This window comes from Myxine glutinosa, chromosome 1 (genome assembly GCF_964187855.1).
Source record: "Myxine glutinosa chromosome 1, kmMyxGlut1.1, whole genome shotgun sequence".
Classification (NCBI taxonomy): Eukaryota; Metazoa; Chordata; class Myxini; order Myxiniformes; family Myxinidae; genus Myxine; species Myxine glutinosa.
In genome coordinates this window covers 447,361,673-447,380,858 of record NC_136261.1, presented here as the reverse complement: position 1 = coordinate 447,380,858, position 19,186 = coordinate 447,361,673, and the positions used below count along the sequence as shown (strand labels likewise).

Below are 19,186 nucleotides of genomic sequence, written 5' to 3'. Positions count from 1 at the left end.
ACACACACACACACACACACATAAACACAGACATCAACACACATACACATATAAACACACACACACGCACTACACACAAACACAGAAAAACACATACACAAATAAACAGACACACACATATACACATAAACACACAGACAAAAACATTCACATACATAAACACACACACTCACACACATACACACACATATACACACACACACACACACACACACACACACACGCACAAACACAGACAAAAACATTCACATACATAAACACACACACTCACACACATACACACGCATAAACACACACTCACACACACACACACAAACACACCACACACACATAAACACAGACATGAACAGACATACACACATAAACACACACACACACAACGTACACACAAACACAGAAAAACACATACACACATAAACACTCACATCAACACACACACACACATAAACACACACACACACACGCACATGTACACATATACACATATACACAGACACAAAAACATTCACATACATAAACACACACACTCACACACATACACACGCATAAACACTCACACACACACACACACACACACACAAACACACACCACACACACACACATAAACACAGACATCAACACACATACACACATACACACATAAGCACACACACACACACACACACACACAATGTACACACAAACACAAACACAGAAAAACACATACACACATAAACACACACACATACACACACACACACACACACACACACACGCACACACGCACACACAGACACAAAAATATTCACAAACATAAACACACTCACAAACACACACTCACACACACACACACACACACACTGAAACACTCACACTGACACACACACACACACAATCACACACACAACACACACACACACACACACACACACACACACACACACAATGTACACACTACACACAAACACTGAAAAACACATACACACATAAACACACACACACACACACACACACACACAGACATATACACAGACACAAAAACATTTACAAACATAAACGCACTCACACACACACATACACATGCATAAACACACTCACACACACACACACACACTGAAACACTCACACTGACACACACACACACACACACACACACAATCACACACACAACACACACACACACACACACACTACACACAAACACTGAAAAACACATACACACATAAACACACACACACACACACACACACACACAGACATATACACAGACACAAAAACATTCACAAACATAAACACACTCACACACACACATACACACGCATAACACACGCATAAACACACTCACACACACACACTGAAACACTCACACTGACACACACACACAGACCACACACACACACACACTGACACACACCCAGACACACACACACACTGACACACACTCAAACACTGACACACACACACACACACACTGACACACACAGAGACACACACTGACACACACTCAAACACTGACACACAAATATGGGATCCTTCAAATATGGGATCCTTGTGAAATGGGAACAAATATGGGATCCTTGTGGAATGGGATCAAATATGGGATCCTTGTGGAGTGGAATCAAATATGGGATCCTTGGTGAATGGGATAAAATATGGGATCCTTGTGCAATGGGATCAAATGTGGGATCCTTTTGGAATGGGATCAAATGTGGGATCCTTGTGGAATGGGATCAAATATAGGATCCTTGTGGAATGGGATAAAATATGGGATCCTTGTAGAATGGGATCAAATATGGGATCCTTGTGGAATGGAATCAAATATGGGATCCTTGTGGAATGGGATAAAATATGGGATCCTTGTGCAATGGGATCAAATGTGGGATCCTTGTGGAATGGGATCAAATATGGGATCCTTGTGGAATGGGATCAAATATGGGATCCTTGTGGAATGGGATCAAATATGGGATCCTTGTGGAATGGGATCAAATATGGGATCCTTGTGGAATGGGATAAAATATGGGATCCTTGTGGAATGGGATAAAATATGGGATCCTTGTGGAATGGGATAAAATATGGGATCCTTGTGGAATGGGATCAAATATGGGATCCTTGTGGAATGGAATCAAATATGGGATCCTTGTGGAATGGGATAAAATATGGGATCCTTGTGCAATGGGATCAAATGTGGGATCCTTGTGGAATGGGATCAAATATGGGATCCTTGTGGAATGGGATCAAATATGGGATCCTTGTGGAATGGGATCAAATATGGGATCCTTGTGGAATGGGATCAAATATGGGATCCTTGTGGAATGGGATAAAATATGGGATCCTTGTGGAATGGGATAAAATATGGGATCCTTGTGGAATGGGATAAAATATGGGATCCTTGTGGAATGGGATCAAATATGGGATCCTTGTGGAATGGGATCAAATATGGGATCCTTGTGGAATGGGATCAAATATGGGATCCTTGTGGAATGGGATAAAATATGGGATCCTTTGGAATGGGATCAAATATGGGATCCTTGTGGAATGGGATCAAATATGGGATCCTTGTGGAATGGGATAAAATATGGGATCCTTGTGGAATGGGATAAAATATGGGATCCTTGTGGAATGGGATAAAATATGGGATCCTTGTGGAATGTGATAAAATATAGGATCCTTGTGGAATGGGATCAAATATGGGATCCTTGTGGAATGGGATCAAATATGGGATCCTTGTGGAATGGGATCAAATATGGGATCCTTGTGGAATGGGATAAAATATGGGATCCTTGTGCAATGGGATAAAATATGGGATCCTTGTGGAATGGGATAAAATATGGGATCCTTGTGGAATGGGATCAAATATGGGATCCTTGTGCAATGGGATAAAATATGGGATCCTTGTGGAATGGGATCAAATGTGGGATCCTTGTGGAATGGGATAAAATATGGGATCCTTGTGGAATGGGATCAAATATGGGATCCTTGTGGAATGGGATCAAATATGGGATCCTTGTGCAATGGGATAAAATATGGGATCCTTGTGCAATGGGATAAAATATGGGATCCTTGTGGAATGGGATAAAATATGGGATCCTTGTGGAATGGGATCAAATATGGGATCCTTGTGCAATGGGATAAAATATGGGATAGATACATTGTGGAAAGAAACCCTCCTCGTTCATTTAGCTTGCATGGCAATCACACTGATTCAACGACTCACATTATAGTTATAGTCCCGCCCCTTATTAACCATCCGCCCAATCGGAATTCTCCATCCATTATAAAGACGTCATTGGAAATGGACGTTCTCCAGGCAGTCGCTTGGAATCCGCCGATTGGTCCGTTTGTACCAATGGGAATGAGCCTCGTGTCGTGCTTGTGGACGCGTCCAATCGGGAATTATCGGAGGGTGTGTGAGTGGGGAATATTCGGGGGAAATGAGTCACTGACGTCACGTTGAAGGTTCGTTTTCCGTTCAAATTTATAAACCGTCCAAATAAATTAATTTGAGATGTGATGGGAATCGACCTTTGACCTTTGCTCCAACTGTGTGACGCGATTACATCGTCAATCACCTCTGATAATGGAGTCAACCGCGGAGGGGATTCCCCTGCTGCAGAGTGACGTAAGCTGTAGCACTGGTCCTTGAGGATCCGCGGGATCTCCGGTGTGGGACTTCCACTTCCAGTGTGGGATCTCCGGTTCTACCCGATCTTGTGTGAGGCTTCACTCGGTAAGGTGAGGGTTGGAGATCGTGCGGATCACTCATCGTGTTGTGCTCCCTCTCCGTGTCTGCTCTGACACGTGGCCTTGGATATTTAGTGTGTGTGTGTGTGTGTGTGTGTGTGTGTGTGTGTGTGTGTGTGTGTGTGTGTGTGTGTGTGTGTGTGTGTATTGTAATTGTATGTATGTGTGGGTGGTTGTATGTATGTATGTGTGGGTGGTTATATGTATGTATGTATGTATGTATGTGTGGGTGGTTGTATGTATGTATGTATGTATGTATGTATATTTGTATGTATGTATGTGTGGGTGGTTGTATGTATGTATGTATGTATGTATATTTGTATGTATGTATGTGTGGGTGGTTGTATGTATGTATGTATGTATATTTGTATGTATGTATGTGTGGGTGGTGGTATGTATGTATTTATGTATGTGTGGGTGGTTGTATGTTTGTGTGTGTGTATGTATGTGTGGGTGGTTGTATGTATGTATGTATGTATGTATGTGTGGGTGGTATGTATGAATGTATGTATGTGTGGGTGGTATGTATGAATGTATGTATGTGTGGGTGGTATGTATGAATGTATGTATGTGTGGGTGGTATGTATGAATGTATGTATGTGTGGGTGGTATGTATGAATGTATGTATGTGTGGGTGGTATGTATGAATGTGTGTATGTGTGGGTGGTTGTATATGTATGTATGTATGTATGTATGTAAGTGTGGGTGGTTGTATGCATGTATTTGTATGTATGTATGTTCTGGGTGGTTGTATGTGTGGGTGGTTGTATGTATGCATGTATGTATGTATGTTCTGGGTGGTTGTATGTATGTATATGTATTGTTGCGGATCTCAACGTCGGCCTTTCCCCTTACCAATGGGGGATTAGTCCCCTTGTCTTTTACTAGCCGACGTGATCGGGAGCCATGACGTTCCTGCCGGGCAGCGTTGGGTAGGGTCGAAGGCCGAATTCCTAATACCTAATTACCAATGCCTCCCAGGAAGCAAGGAAATAACCCCGCCCGAATCACGGTTATAGTGGAAACGCCGAGCGATAGCGAGCCATGATCCGAGCTGTTAACAGGTACTAAACCCGATCTGAGCGGTTCCAAATCGTGCCATGCTTACCCAATGGAGGAAAGGACTGATACGGTCGAATTAGGAAGAAACAAGGAATATCAATTGGTTTATTTACAGTTTGTACAGGAAGGAGAAGAAGAACACACAGTGAAGCTTATACAGTCTTAACTTATCCCAGGACACGGGCCCGTTTCACTCTCAGACACACTCACACGGGGATGTAGAAGGTCAGGGTGATGCGCCAGGGATGATGGCGTCCAGGCAGTCGCCCCGGTCCCCGACTCGTACCGTGAAGCAGATGGTCAGAGCGGCAGAAGCTCCCCGCGGGTCGTTTACGCGGAGCGGACAATTACAGGGCGAAAGGCAAGGCTGGCTGGTGGTTACTTCGCGGCTCAGCCGCGTACGTAATAAATGTACTGGCGCTATATGCGCTCCCAATACCGCTCAATAGGGGCTCCCCAATGCAAGTTCAATAGCATACGTGCTCTTTCAAAGCGCGTATCCGCTGCAGTCCTCTTCCAATGCGCTTTCCTCACGAGGCCTTTATCATGCGCACTGTTGCGTCAATCCTGGACAGTCCTTTACAAAGCCAACCTTCCCCAGCGAGTCCTGTTTACCAAGCGCGATTCCTTCAGTCCTGTTCAAGGGCTTTGTGCGCACGTTTATATAGCGCCGCCCAGCGAACCCTCTGGAACTTGCCAGCCGCACCATTACCACGCCCCTCACGCCATTTCACCCGAGCCCTGGTTGGTTGTTGGCTCTCACCGTCTCTGCCTTTGACGTGCTGCTTGACGTGGCCACACCCCGACCTCGCGCTCCTCCCCCTTTCCAGGCCTACCTCGTGGCATTTGGCTGGTTTCGAGCGAAAACCCTTGCCAGCAGCGAACGCTGCTGGCAAAGGAGGTGGATTAGCCGAATCAGGGCGCGGGATAGATGCTGCCCAACAAGGTCGATTTGGAGGGTGGGCCGCAAAATGAACGGGACCTAAGCTTATTTCTTTTACACAACGCAGGTATCACTAATGGAAATGACCTTACCCTACACACATACGATGACATAACTAATGTTCTAAGGTGGCCTACGTGTTGCTTGTGGAATAACTATGGGGGCAAACCTTTAACCTTTAGTGATCAATATTTACACTCTCAAAACCGCAACAGTATGTATGTATGTGTGGGTGGTTGTATGTATGTATGTATGTATGTTCTGGGTGGTTGTATGTATGTGTATGTATGTATGTGTGGGTGGTTGTATGTATGATTGTATGTATATGTATGTATGTGTGGGTGGTTGAATGTATGCATGTATGTATGTTCTGGGTGGTTGTATGTATGTATATGTATGTATGTGTGTGTGGTTGTATGTATGCATGTATGTATGTACAATCGTGGCAAAAAATATTGGCTCCCTTGCACTTTTTTCAAATAATTCACCATTTCTTCCAGAAAATTATTGAAATAAAAAAATATTTTTGTATCCACGTATGTATTCCTTTGGTTTTCAGTGGAACAAAACAAAAAAAGCTGAAAAACATTACTAAATCTTAGCTTATTCCACACAGAAATCCTAAAATGGCCTGGACAATATTATTGGAACCTTTTAGAAGTTGTTAGAAATAATTAGATTTCAAGCAGGTGATTCTCCTTTACTTTTGAATTGAACTCACCTGTGGTGAGTTGCAGGTGCCTGCAATATAAAAATCACTCATTCAACCAGTTTGAATAGAGAAAAGGAGTCATTCTGCTGTTTTGTGTCACTGTGTGTACCGCAATGAGCATGGAGAAAAGAAAGAAAACCAGATAATTGTCTGAGGAGGTCAGACACAAGATTGTAGCCAAGCATGGACAATCTCAAGGCTACAAGTCCATCTCCAGAGACCTTGATGCTCCTGTGTCCACTGTACGCAATGTTGTCAGGAAGTTTAAGGCCCATGGCACTGCAGCCAACCTCCCTGGATGTGGCCGCAAGAGAAAACTTGATCAAAGATTGCAGCAAAGGATTGTTAAAATGGTGGAGAAAGCACCTTAATCAACTGCCAAACAGATACAAGCTGACCTTCAGACACAAGGTACGACAGTTTCAACTCGCACCATACGTCGCCAACTCAATGAAAGGGGGTTCTATTGTAGGAGATCCAGGAGGACCCCACTGCTGAGAGAGAGAGACCCAAAACACAGCTGAACAAGCCAAACTCCTTCCGGGAGAATGTCCTATGGACAGATGAGACCAAATAAGAGCTTTTTGGTGATGGACATCATCTCTATGTTTGCAGAAAACAAAAAGCAGCCTTCAAAGAAAAGAACACCTTCCCTACAGTTAAACACGGAGGAGGTTCAGTGATGTTTTGGGGTTGCTGTGCTGCCTCTGGCACTGTGACCACATACATACAGTCGTGGACAAAAATATTGGCACCTTTGCATTTTTTTCAAATAACTCACAATTTTCTCTAAAAATAAGTTGAAATTGATAAAAGTATTTGGTCTCCACAATTCTTTATTTCACTGTTAATATTACAGAACCTTTGTTTTTGATTCAGAATTTAATATATCCTTTTAAATCAGAAAATAAAAAGAAATGGCATTGATAAAATTATTGACACCCAAGATTTAGTATTTGGTAGCACAGACTTTGGACAAAATAACTGCAGTCAAGTGCTTCCTTTAGCCATGAATGAGCTTCCTACACCTCTCTGCTGGCAGTTTGGACCACTCTTCTTGTGCAAACTGCTCCAGTTCTCCCAGAGTTGAAGGGTGCCTTCTCCCAACTGATATTTTCTGATCTCCCCACAGGTGTTCAATGGGATTTAGATCTGGACTCATTGCTGGCCACTTCAGAACAGTCCAGCGTTTTGTCTTGAACCATTCCTGGGTGCTTTTTGAAGTCTGTTTGGGGTCATTGTCTTGCTGCAAGACCCATGACCTTCGACGGAGACCCAGCTTTCTGACAATGGATTCAACATTGCGCTCCAAAATGCCTTGGTAATCTCCTGATGTCATGATGCCACGCACACATTCAAGGAACCCTGTGTCAGAGGCAGCTCAGCAACCCCAAAACATCACTGAACCTCCTCCGTGTTTGACTGTAGGGAAGGTGTTCTTTTATTTGAAGGCTTCATTTTGTTTTCTGTAGACATAGAGATGATGTGCTTCACCAAAAAGCTCTGATTTGGTCTCGTGTCCACAAGACATTCTCCCAAAAGCATTTTGGCTTATTCAGGTGTGTTTTGGGTCTCTCTCTCAGCAGTGGGGTCCTCCTGGATCTCCTACAATAGAACCCCCTTTCATTGAGTTGGTGATTGGTGGTGTGAGTTGAAACTGTCGTACCTTGTGTGTGAAGGTCAGCTTGAATCTGTTTGGTAGTTGATCGAGGTGCTTTCTCCACCATTCGAACAATCCTTCACTGCAATCCAAGATCAAGTTTTCTCTTGCGGCCACATCCAGGGTGGTTGCCTGCAGTGCCATGGGTCTTAAACTTCCTGATAACATTGTGTACAATGGACACAGGAACATCAAGGTCTGGAGATGGACTTGTAGCTTTGAGATTGTCCATGCTTTGCTATAATCTTGTCTGCCCTCCTCAGACAATTCTCTGGTTTTCTTTCTTTTCTCCATGCTCATTGCGGTACACACAGTGACACAAAACAGCAGAATGACTCCTTTTCTGCATTCAAACTGGTTGAATGAGTGATTTTTATATTGCAGGCACCTGCAACTCACCACAGGCAAGTTAATTTCCAAAGTAAAGGAGAATCACCTGCTTGAAATCTAATTATTTCTAACAACTTCAAAAAGGTGCCAATAATGTTGTCCGGGCCATTTTAGGATTTCTGTGTGGAATAAGCTAAGATTTAGTGATTTTTTCTGTTTTGTTCCACTGCCGACCAAAGAAATACAAATGTTTGTGTGTATGGTTGTGTGTATATGTATCAATGTGTGTGCATATGTTTGCATGTATTATGAATGTATGTATGTGTGTGTTAGTATGTGTGTGTATATGCTTGTATGGATGTGTGTAGCCTATATGTATGTGTGTGTTTTTTTTGTGTATGTATCAACACAAGAAAAAGTAAACTCGCCAAGAAACCCAGGCAAATTGTGGATTTAATAACACGAATAATAACAATAGCATGATCAAATGTGTAGAAACCCAGGGGAATTGTGGATTGTGTACATTATGGTCCAAATGACCACCTCCTGTGCCCCCTTCCTTGTATACATTATGGTCCAAATGACCCCCTCCTGTGCCCCCTTCCTTGTATACATTATTGGCCAAATGACCCCCTCCTGTGCCCCCTTCCTTGTATACATTATTGGCCAAATGACCCCCTCCTGTGCCCCCTTCCTTGTGTACATTATTGGCCAAATGACCCCTCCTGTGCCCCCTTCCTTGTGTACATCATCAGGAGCAGCATGCCACCTTTTATCCTCCAGATGGGTATGGCGTCCTCTGGTTCTGCGGTGCCTCGCGCCCTTGGTCTCGGCGTGTTGTTGCTCACCGAGTTGGTGGTGCCCAGCATGGCCCGAAGAGACCCTTACGCAGTGCTGCGGGTTTCGCAAACTGCGACTGACAGGGACATCAAGAAAGCGTTCCATCACCTCGCCGTGAAGTTCCACCCCGACAAGAACAAGAGTCCCGACGCCGAGCTCAGGTTCCGAGAGATCGTCGAAGGTGAGACGGATGACCTTTTGTAGTTGCCATGGGTTACCGGAGACGCGTTGCCTTATTGGCTCCTCGTGCTCTTCCTTAAGCATCTTGTGTATCTCCCCTTCCCTCAGCGTACGAGGTTCTCTCGGACCAAGGCAAACGCCGAGCATACGACTTGAGAGGCCACCGGGTCGACGATCCCCACAAAGACCGGCACTTTGGCTTCGACGATCTCCTCAGACATTTTGGAGATTTTGGATTTTCCACCGCGACAGGTCGAGAGTCGGGTCAACGCGGACAATTTGGGGGGGGGACTCACAACACCGCTTCCGCGGACGCACCCAATTCTGAAATGCACAGGGTGCTGCGGGACTTTTTCGATGCACCACTCGACGGATTTGGTCGTGGTAAACACTTCGGGCACAACAACAATGGTGGCGGTGGCACCCAGCGTGCTTGCAGGACGGTGACGCAGCGCGTTGGAAACATGGTCGCCAGCTACACCGAATGTGGTGGATCCTGACGTGGTGTGCACATTGGTTTGTGAAGACCCAAAGCACGGAGCGAGATCTATCCACCGGCTCTCCTGTCGGTCCAATTTGAGGCTCATGGTGTTATTATGACCCGTAGTATGGTGTTATGACCCGTAATGTAATGCTAGGACCCATATTATGGTGTTATTATGACCAGTATTATGGTGTTATGAACCGTATTATGGTGGTATGAACCGTATTATGATGTTATTATGACCCGTATTATGGTATTGTTATGATCTGCATTACGGTGTTATGACCCATATTATGGTGGTATTATGGCGTGATGACTATTATGGTGTTATGACCTGTATTATGGTGTAATTATGACCTGTATTATGGTGTTATGACCTGTATAATGGTGTTATTATGACCCGTATTATGGTGTTGTTATGACCGAATTATGTATGGTGTTATTAATACTCGTATTATGGTTATTATGACCCATATTATGGTGTTATTATGACCCATATTATGGTGTTATGACCCATATTATGGTGTTATGACCCATATTATGGTGTTATTATGGTGTTGTTATGACTGTATTATGGTGTTATGACCCGTGTTATGATGACGCGTATTATGGTGTTATTATGACCCATATTATGACGTCATACCATGGTCCCCTGCCTCCATTTTGTGAATGGTGATGTGTACGGCAGGCTTTGTGTTTCAGATTTTTAATGAGTTAATGATTCGGATTTTGAGGACATTTATTTAAATTTTGTGATTTATCAGACATGAGTATCATCCTCAGTTGAGTAGCTTTCATGCTTGGTACAAACACATCCACCCACATTGCATGACATACCTCTCTCGACTGACTATTGTCATCATTTAACATCTTTACATCTCGGTTTCATGTAAATATTGGAAGGAAGGTTTACAGAGAAATGGATCATCACAATGCACCACCCAATCACAACGCACCACCCCATCACAAGATCCCAGCTCATCACAAGGCACCACCCCATCACAAGGCACCACCCCATCACAAGGCACCAGCCCATCACAAGGCATCACCCCATCACAAAGCACCACCCCATCACAATGCACCACCCCATCACAATGCACCACCCCATCACAATGCACCACCCCATCACAATGCACCACCCCATCACAATGCACCACCCCATCACAACGCACCACCCCATCACAACGCACCACCCCATCACAAGGCATCACCCCATCACAATGCACCACCACATCACAACGCACCACCACATCACAACGCACCACCACATCACAACGCACCACCCCATCACAATGCACCACCCCATCACAATGCACCACCCCATCACAACGCACCACCCCATCACAATGCACCACCCCATCACAATGCACCACGCCATCACAATGCACCACCCCATCACAATGCACCATGCCATCACAATGCACCACCTCATCACAACGCACCATGCCATCACAATGCACCACCCCATCACAACGCACCGCTCATCACAAGATCCCAGCTCATCACAAGGCACCAACTGCTGTTCACCACCATCTCTTATCTTCCCCCATCCAAAAGCTTGATCTTTTCTACCCCCGCTAATTTCACCCCAATTCCACTTTTTTGAAATACCAACTTCTGTCCTGGAAGTCCTTGGTGTCCTTGTGTTTTATACTTCTCCCTCCACCCCCCCCCCACCCCCTCCCCACGCCTCCTCCTCCCAAGCCCTCTCCCTTCCACACATCTCCCTGCTCTCAAATGTTGTGTTTGTGTGCTTCCCCTTCTCTCCCCATCTTGTTTTCCGCTCCCTCTTTTTGTGTGTTTTGTTTGTCTGGTTGATTTGTTTGTGAAGTAAATGTTAGCTCTTTCACGAGCCTCGATTCAGTATACAAAAAAAAAAAAAAAAAACCCCATCGCAAGGCACCACCCCATCACAAGGCACCACCCCATCACAAGGCACCACCCCATCACAAGGCATCACCCCATCACAAAGCACCTCCCCATCACAATGCACCACCACATCACAACACACCACCACATCACAACGCACCACCCCATCACAACGCACCACCCCATCACAATGCACCACGCCAGCACAATGCACCGCCCCATCACAAGGCACCAGCCTGTCACAACACACCACCCCATCACAACATCCCAGCTCATGACAAGGCGCTAGCCTGTCATAAGAAACCACCACATCACAATGCACCACGCCATCACAATGCACCAACGCATCACAAGATCCCAGCTCATCACAATGCACCACCCCAACAAAACACACCACCCCATCACAACGCACGACCCCATCACAAGATCCCAGCTCATCACAAGGCCCCACCCCATCACAATGCACCATCCCATCACAATGGACTACCCCATCACAAGATCCCAGCTCATCACAATGCACCACCCCATCACAACGCACCATCCCATCACAAGATCCCAGCTCATCACAATGCACCACCCCATCACAATGCACCATCCCATCACAATGTACTACCCCATCACAAGATCCCAGCTCATCACAATGCACCACCCCATCACAATATCCCAGCTCATCACAATGCACCACCACAACAAAACACACAACCCCAGCAAAACACACCACCCCATCACAATACGCACCACCCCATCACAATATCCCACCCCATCACAATACACGACCCCATCACAATGCACCACCCCATCACAAGATCCCAGCTCATCACAACACCACCCCATCACAACGCACCACCCCATCACAAGATCCCAGCTCATCGCAAGGCACCAGCCCATCAAAACACACCACCCCATCACAACACACCACCCCATTACAAGATCCCAGCTCATCACAAGGTACCAGCCCATCACAGCACACCACCCCATTATAACGCACCACCCCATCGCAACATCCCAGTTCATCACAAGGTGCCAGCCCGGCACAACACACCACCCCATCACAACGCACCACCCCATCACAACGCACCACACCATCACAATGCACCACCCCATCACAATGCACCACTCCATCTCAAGATCCCAGCTCATCACAAGGCACCAGCCCATCACAGCACACCACCCCATTATAACGCACCACCCCATCGCAACATCCCAGTTCATCACAAGGTGCCAGCCCGGCACAACACACCACCCCATCACAACGCACCACCCCATCACAACGCACCACCCCATCACAATGCACCACACCATCACAATGCACCACCCCATCACAATGCACCACTCCATCTCAAGATCCCAGCTCATCACAAGGCACCAGCCCGTCACAACAAACCACTCCCTTCACAACGCACCACCCCATCGCAAGATCCGAGCTCATCACAAGGTGCCAGCTTGTCACAGCACACCACCCCATCACAATGCACCACCCCATCACAAGATCCCAGCTCATCACAAGCCACCAGTCCATCACAACGCACCACCCCATCACAAGATCCCAGCTCATCGCAAGGCGCCAGCCCGTCACAACGTACCACTCCATCACAACGCACCACTCCATCACAAGATCCCACCCCATCACAATGCACCACCCCATCACTACACATCACCCCCATCACAACGCACCGTTAAGTGTTTCTCTTTCTGTACAGATGTTGCACAGATGTTACTTCGGGCAATATGCAATTGAATTGATTATATTTAATCAGAATATGTTGTGAGTTTAATAATAAAATCCTTTATTTTCATTGTTATTAATCTTGTGAGAGTTCTTATGATATTGAGATGAAAAGAAGTCACGAAAGAAGTTAACAAAGTCTCATTTTTATTGTAGACGAGCACACTACCCTCAGGATGATAGCCCCACCACCCTACAGTGACACATACACACACGCAGGCACACACATAAACACACACACACACGTACATACACACACACACACACACACACGCACGTACACACGTGCACACACACGCACATACACACACGCAGGCACACACATAAACACACATATACATATACATACACGCACGCATACACACACGCACACATAGACATACACATGCACATACACACACACTCACATACTCACACACACACACACACATAGACACACACACACATAGACATACACATACATGCACACACACACACACACACACACACACACATACATACATACATACATACACACACACACACACTGTTGTAAGAATCAGTCCTACAACATTGTCCCAAGAGTAGGTTTAATTCAGAATCGATCTCTAGCAATACCTGTAAGAAACCAACAAGCCACACATCAGTGTACAGTAATCATCGAAGTAAGTAATGGATCTGCAATTAGTATAAGCAAGCTTAGAACCGAGAGTAACACGCACCATCTGAGTCTGCACTACATCACACAGAATAAATGTCACAGGAATCATCAGCGCGCTGTCCAGTACGAATTCTTATCGGAGCCTCTCAGTGGACAGAGTCGGCATAACGCCTGGGTTCAACTTAGACACAATTTCATTATATTCTCCCCGCCGTTAAAACTACACTACCCCCAATGGCGGAAGTCAAGCGAGCAAGTCATAGCAGCATAGAAACATTAGTTAGCACCAGAGTAATATCAGGTAGCAGCAGTCCATGTCAGTCAGTCCAGCCATAGCGGTCGGGGCATCAAATTGCTCTTCCGGCGCGTGTCCGATAGGCACCAGGTGCCACATCCACGAGATCGAAATCCCCCGCATCGGAGTGATCCCCTAACTCGGGTGACGGCGGTGGCCCCACAAAGCCATCCGGATCGGGCGCATGTGGCGGTGGGATAGCCGGTAAATTCTCCATTGTCGGGTTTAACCGTGCCGTAGTCCGGCTCGACAGTATCCCCACATGGGGCAAGATGACGTACCGAGACGGTAGACTCACGTCCATTTGGCATCAGCACTCGAGCGTGCTCGGGGTTGGCTTGGAGAATACGAACCTTGTCGACGAGGGGTTCATACTTACTCGAGCGAACCGCGCGTTTGAGGAAAGCTGGTCCGGGCTCAGCCAGCCAGCCCGGCAAAGGACGGCCACCTCCAGAATGACGTGAAAAACGAAACATACGGTCGTGGGGAGTTTGATTAGTAGCGGTGCACAATAAAGTCCTGATCGAGCTAAGCATGGTGGGGACCACCCAGGTCCATCGGTCCAACCCTAGTCCGTTAGACCTAAGGGTTAGAGCAATGGCTTTCCAAATAATGCCATTAAAGCGTTCCACCTGTCCGTTCGCCTGGGGCCTATACAGAGTAGTATAGCTAGAAGCGATATTCCACTGGAGCAAGAATGCTCTCACATCGTGGGACAAGAACACCGCTCCACGATCAGTATGGACATAGGCCGGGTTCTCAGACATAGAAAACAACTCCCGCAGACACCAGATAACCGTGGCAGCGGTCATATCGCCGCACGGGAAAGCAAAGGGAAATCTGGAGAACTCATCAACGATCGTGAGAAGATAACGAGAACTGCCCAAAGCCGGTATGCCCGGACAAGACGGTAGACACGGAGGCGGTAGGGGCCCTTTGAAGTCCATAGACAAACGCTCCCACGGTCGAGTGGCCTGGACCAGCGTACCCATCCGAGGTTTGTGAAAGCGAGGTTTGAGTTCAGCGCAAACGGAACAAGAGCGACATAGCCGACGAATATCCTCAATCGAATAGGGCAAATTACGATTGCTCACATAATGAGCTAAACGCGTCACGCCGGGATGACACAGTGTGTCATGAAGGACGCGCAGATCCTCAAAAGAGGTGAGGCTCGCACACACCGGCAGCCATGATAATGCATCCGCTACGAGGTTATCCCGCCCCGGGCGATACTTGATAGTGTAACACAAATCGGCCAACTCAATCCTCCAGCGAGTGATTTTCTCATTCTTAATGCGTTGAGCATGGCGCGTGTCGTACATAAAGGCAACACTCTGTTGGTCCGTAATGATCTGAAAACATTTGCCCAGGAAATATGGCCACCAGCGCCTGATCAACTCGATGATGGCGTACGCCTCCTTTTCGACAGACGAGTGGCGGCATTCCACAGAGAAGAGAGTCCTTGAAAAGAAGGCCACAGGTCGCTCCCCTTGAGAGAGTGTAGCAGCTATCATGTGATCCGACGCATTGCTTTCCAAAACAAAGGACTTGTTGTCGTCAATCGTCGCCACAGCGGCGCCAGCTATGTCGGACTTCAGGCCATGGAAAGCGACCATAGCCACACGAGGCATTGGAAACTCTTTAAAATCCACATGCGGACGAAGCTTCTCAGAGAAATTTTGTACCCACTTAGAGTAATGGGCAAAAAGCTCAAGAGCGCACTTCAAAGAAGAACGTTCGAGGGGCAGGGCCATGTCGAGCAAGGGTCGCAGTCGCTCCTTATCCGGAGTGATAACGCCGTGGGTCACAGTGCACCCCAGGAGATCTATCGTGCGAGCGGAATAGTGACATCCTCGTTCATAGTCAGTCGATACTTGTGCGCAACCTCGAGGAAACGCTTCAGATTAACATCATGATGTGCTTTGTCGTACCCGCAAACTCTGAGATTATCCAGATAAACAAAGACATCAGTTAAGTTCTCCTTAGCAATGAGGTCGTCCATGGCCCTTTGGAAGCAGGGCCCCATTTGTGACCCTGAAAGGCAGACGAGTGAACTGATACAACCTTTGTCCGGATTCAAACCCGGTGTAGATGCGATCATCCTCGGAGATTGGAATCTGATGATACATGCTATGAAGATCTAAAGTACTGTAGACTGAGTACTGTGCCACCTGTCACACCAGAGAATCCATTCCTGGGAGTGGGTAGGCGTCCAATTGTGTATACCGATTAATCGTCTGCGAGTAGTCGATTACCATGCGTTTACGATGCGTGGCGGTCTGCACCACCAAAACTTGGGCCCTCTAAGGCGATCGACTAGGTTCGATTATACCCTCCTTTAGTAGTTGCGCCGTCTCCTCAGCAATGAATTGCGTATCAGCCCGGGAATAGCGTCGCGATTTAATGGCAACCGGTGTACAGTCAGCAGTCATATTGGGGAACAGCGACAGTGGTTCAATTTCCATCCCTGCAAGAGCACACACAGCAAGAGTATCAGCTCCACCAAATTCCATTTCCAATCTCCCATGCCGTCAGAGAAAATCATGTCCCAGCAACACTTCCGCACATAACGCTGGTAAGACCATTAAATGCACATCCGGAAAAATGCGACCATTAATCACAAGCTTTAGGCGACATTCTCCCCGAGTGTGGATCCATAGCCCTTGGGAGGCCATGTAGATTCGACATGTTGTCCCGAGAATCGGCCACCCATGCTTTTGAATGAGTCACAAATCAACATAACTATCCGTCGATCCCGTGTCGATTAAGGCATTAGCATGTTGCCCCGCAATCATTAGTGGAATAACCGCGCTGGACAAGCCAGGCGGTCCTGCAGCCGTTGAGTCGTCGAGAGGGGGCGCTCGAGCCACGCATGTGGAGCCGACGCCAGCAAGCGTCCTTCGTGAAGTTAAAGCTGAACGTGGGTCGGTCGAGCCGTCGATAGGTGGCGCTCGAGCCACGCGTGTAGATTTGACGCCAGCTCGCGTCGATCATGCCAAAACAGGACGTGGGCTGGGCAACGAAAGAATGCCAGTCAAGGACGGGCGGACCGCGATCACGCCTGTGCACGCCACTTGTTTTGGCGGCGCCTCGTTCACCGTCAAGGTCGCGCATGCAGCACGGGGCCCGCATGGAGGGGCGATCCCAATCAAGGCCGCGCGTGGCGCTGGTCGTGATTCGGGTGGAGAGAGTATCACATTCAAAGTCGAGCGTGGGTCGGTCGTGTCTCAGTAGTACAGCCCTTCTCTAATCGGCATAGGTCTTGAATGAAATGGTCGATGGTCTCCGATGGATCTTGTCACCGTGCTGCGAGCAGATATGGAGTATAGACCATGCTTCGAGTCTTGATGTAGATGCGTTTCAATTCCTCCACAGCCGCATCGTACGTAGCACACTGGGTTATGCACGTGTAGACTGTATGGTTCACGCGGGAGTGCAGCACCGTGAGCTTAGTTGCATCGGTGAGCTCCTCCTGGGCATCCAGATGGCTGGTCAGTAACTTCAGCCAATGTGAGAGTTGAGCAGACGTGTCCGGCGCCTGAGGGTCCGCTCCAAAGATTGGAACTTGTATTAACTTGTGAGTCATGGTGATCCCGTTCAAGACAAGAGACGATTCTGAATTAATTGTTGTAAGAATCAGTCCTACAACATTGTCCCAAGAGTAGGTTTAATTCAGAATCGATCTCGAGCAACACCTGTAAGAAACCAACAAGCCACACATCAGTATACAGTAATCAAAGAAGTAAGTAATGGATCTGCAATTAGTATAAGCAAGCTTAGAACCGAGAGTAATACGCACCATCTGAGTATGCACTACATCACACAGAATAAATGTCACAGGAATCATCGGAGCGCTGTCCAGTCCAAATTCTTATAGGAGCCTCTCAGTGGACAGAGTCGGCAAAACACCTGGGTTCAACTTAGACACAATTTCATGACACACACACACACACACACACACACACACACACACACACACACACACACACCCCTCATCTCTACTCACCCTTCCCCATCTCCCTCATCTCTACTCACCCTTCCCCATCTCCCTCATCTCTACTCACCCTTCCCCATCTCCCAAATCTTTGCCCACCCTTCCCCATCTCCCTCATCTCTACTCAGCCTTCCCCATCTCCCTCATCTTTGCCCACCCTTCCCCATCTCCCTCATCTTTACTCTCCCTTCCCCATCTCCCTCATCTTTACTCTCCCTTCCCCATCTCCCAAATCTCGACTCACCCTTCCCCATCTCCCTCATCACCATACTCACCCTTCCCCATCTCCCTCATCTTTGATCACCCTTCCACATCTCCCTAATCTCTACTCACCCTTCTCCATCTCCCTCATCTCTGCTCACCCTTCCCCATCTCCCTCATCTTTACCATCCCTTCCCCATCTCCCTAATCTCTACTCACCCTTCCCCATATCCCTCACCTCTGCTCACCCTTCCTCATGTCTACTCACCCTTTCCCATCTCCCTCATGTCTACTCACCCTTCCCCATCTCCCTCATGTCTACTCACCCTTCTCCATCTCCCTCATCTCTGCTCACCCTTCCCCATCTCCCTCATCTTTACCATCCCTTCCCCATCTCCCTAATCTCTACTCACCCTTCCCCATATCCCTCATCTCTGCTCACCCTTCCTCATGTCTACTCACCCTTTCCCATCTCCCTCATGTCTACTCACCCTTCCCCATCTCCCTCATGTCTACGCACCCTTCCCCA

General features: G+C 47.2%; 1 protein-coding gene across 4 annotated transcripts; it reads left to right on the top strand.

The window, feature by feature from the left end:
• Nucleotides 1–3,505: 3,505 nt before the first annotated feature.
• On the top strand, nt 3,506–13,603 carry LOC137418816 (dnaJ homolog subfamily B member 9). 4 transcript variants are annotated; one of them, XM_068104964.2, is made up of 3 exons: nt 3,506–3,712; nt 9,212–9,449; nt 9,557–13,603. In XM_068104964.2, exons 2-3 carry the CDS (start codon nt 9,212–9,214, stop codon nt 9,946–9,948), a joined length of 630 nt encoding a protein of 209 aa, XP_067961065.1. In that variant the 5' UTR covers nt 3,506–3,712; the 3' UTR covers nt 9,949–13,603. The 4 variants fall into 4 exon arrangements, with proteins under 4 accessions (XP_067961065.1, XP_067961061.1, XP_067961054.1 ...); XM_068104960.2 differs by having other exon boundaries at nt 3,507–3,707; XM_068104953.2 differs by having other exon boundaries at nt 3,507–3,707; nt 9,184–9,449.
• Nucleotides 13,604–19,186: the final 5,583 nt, after the last annotated feature.

Bases quoted from the DNA above. Each gene is read 5' to 3' on its own strand.
- LOC137418816 (XM_068104953.2), top strand. From the start codon at position 9,191: ATGCCACCTTTTATCCTCCAGATGGGTATGGCGTCCTCTGGTTCTGCG. The intron at 9,450-9,556 runs GTGAGACGGATG...CCCTTCCCTCAG, and splicing joins GTTCCGAGAGATCGTCGAAG to CGTACGAGGTTCTCTCGGAC.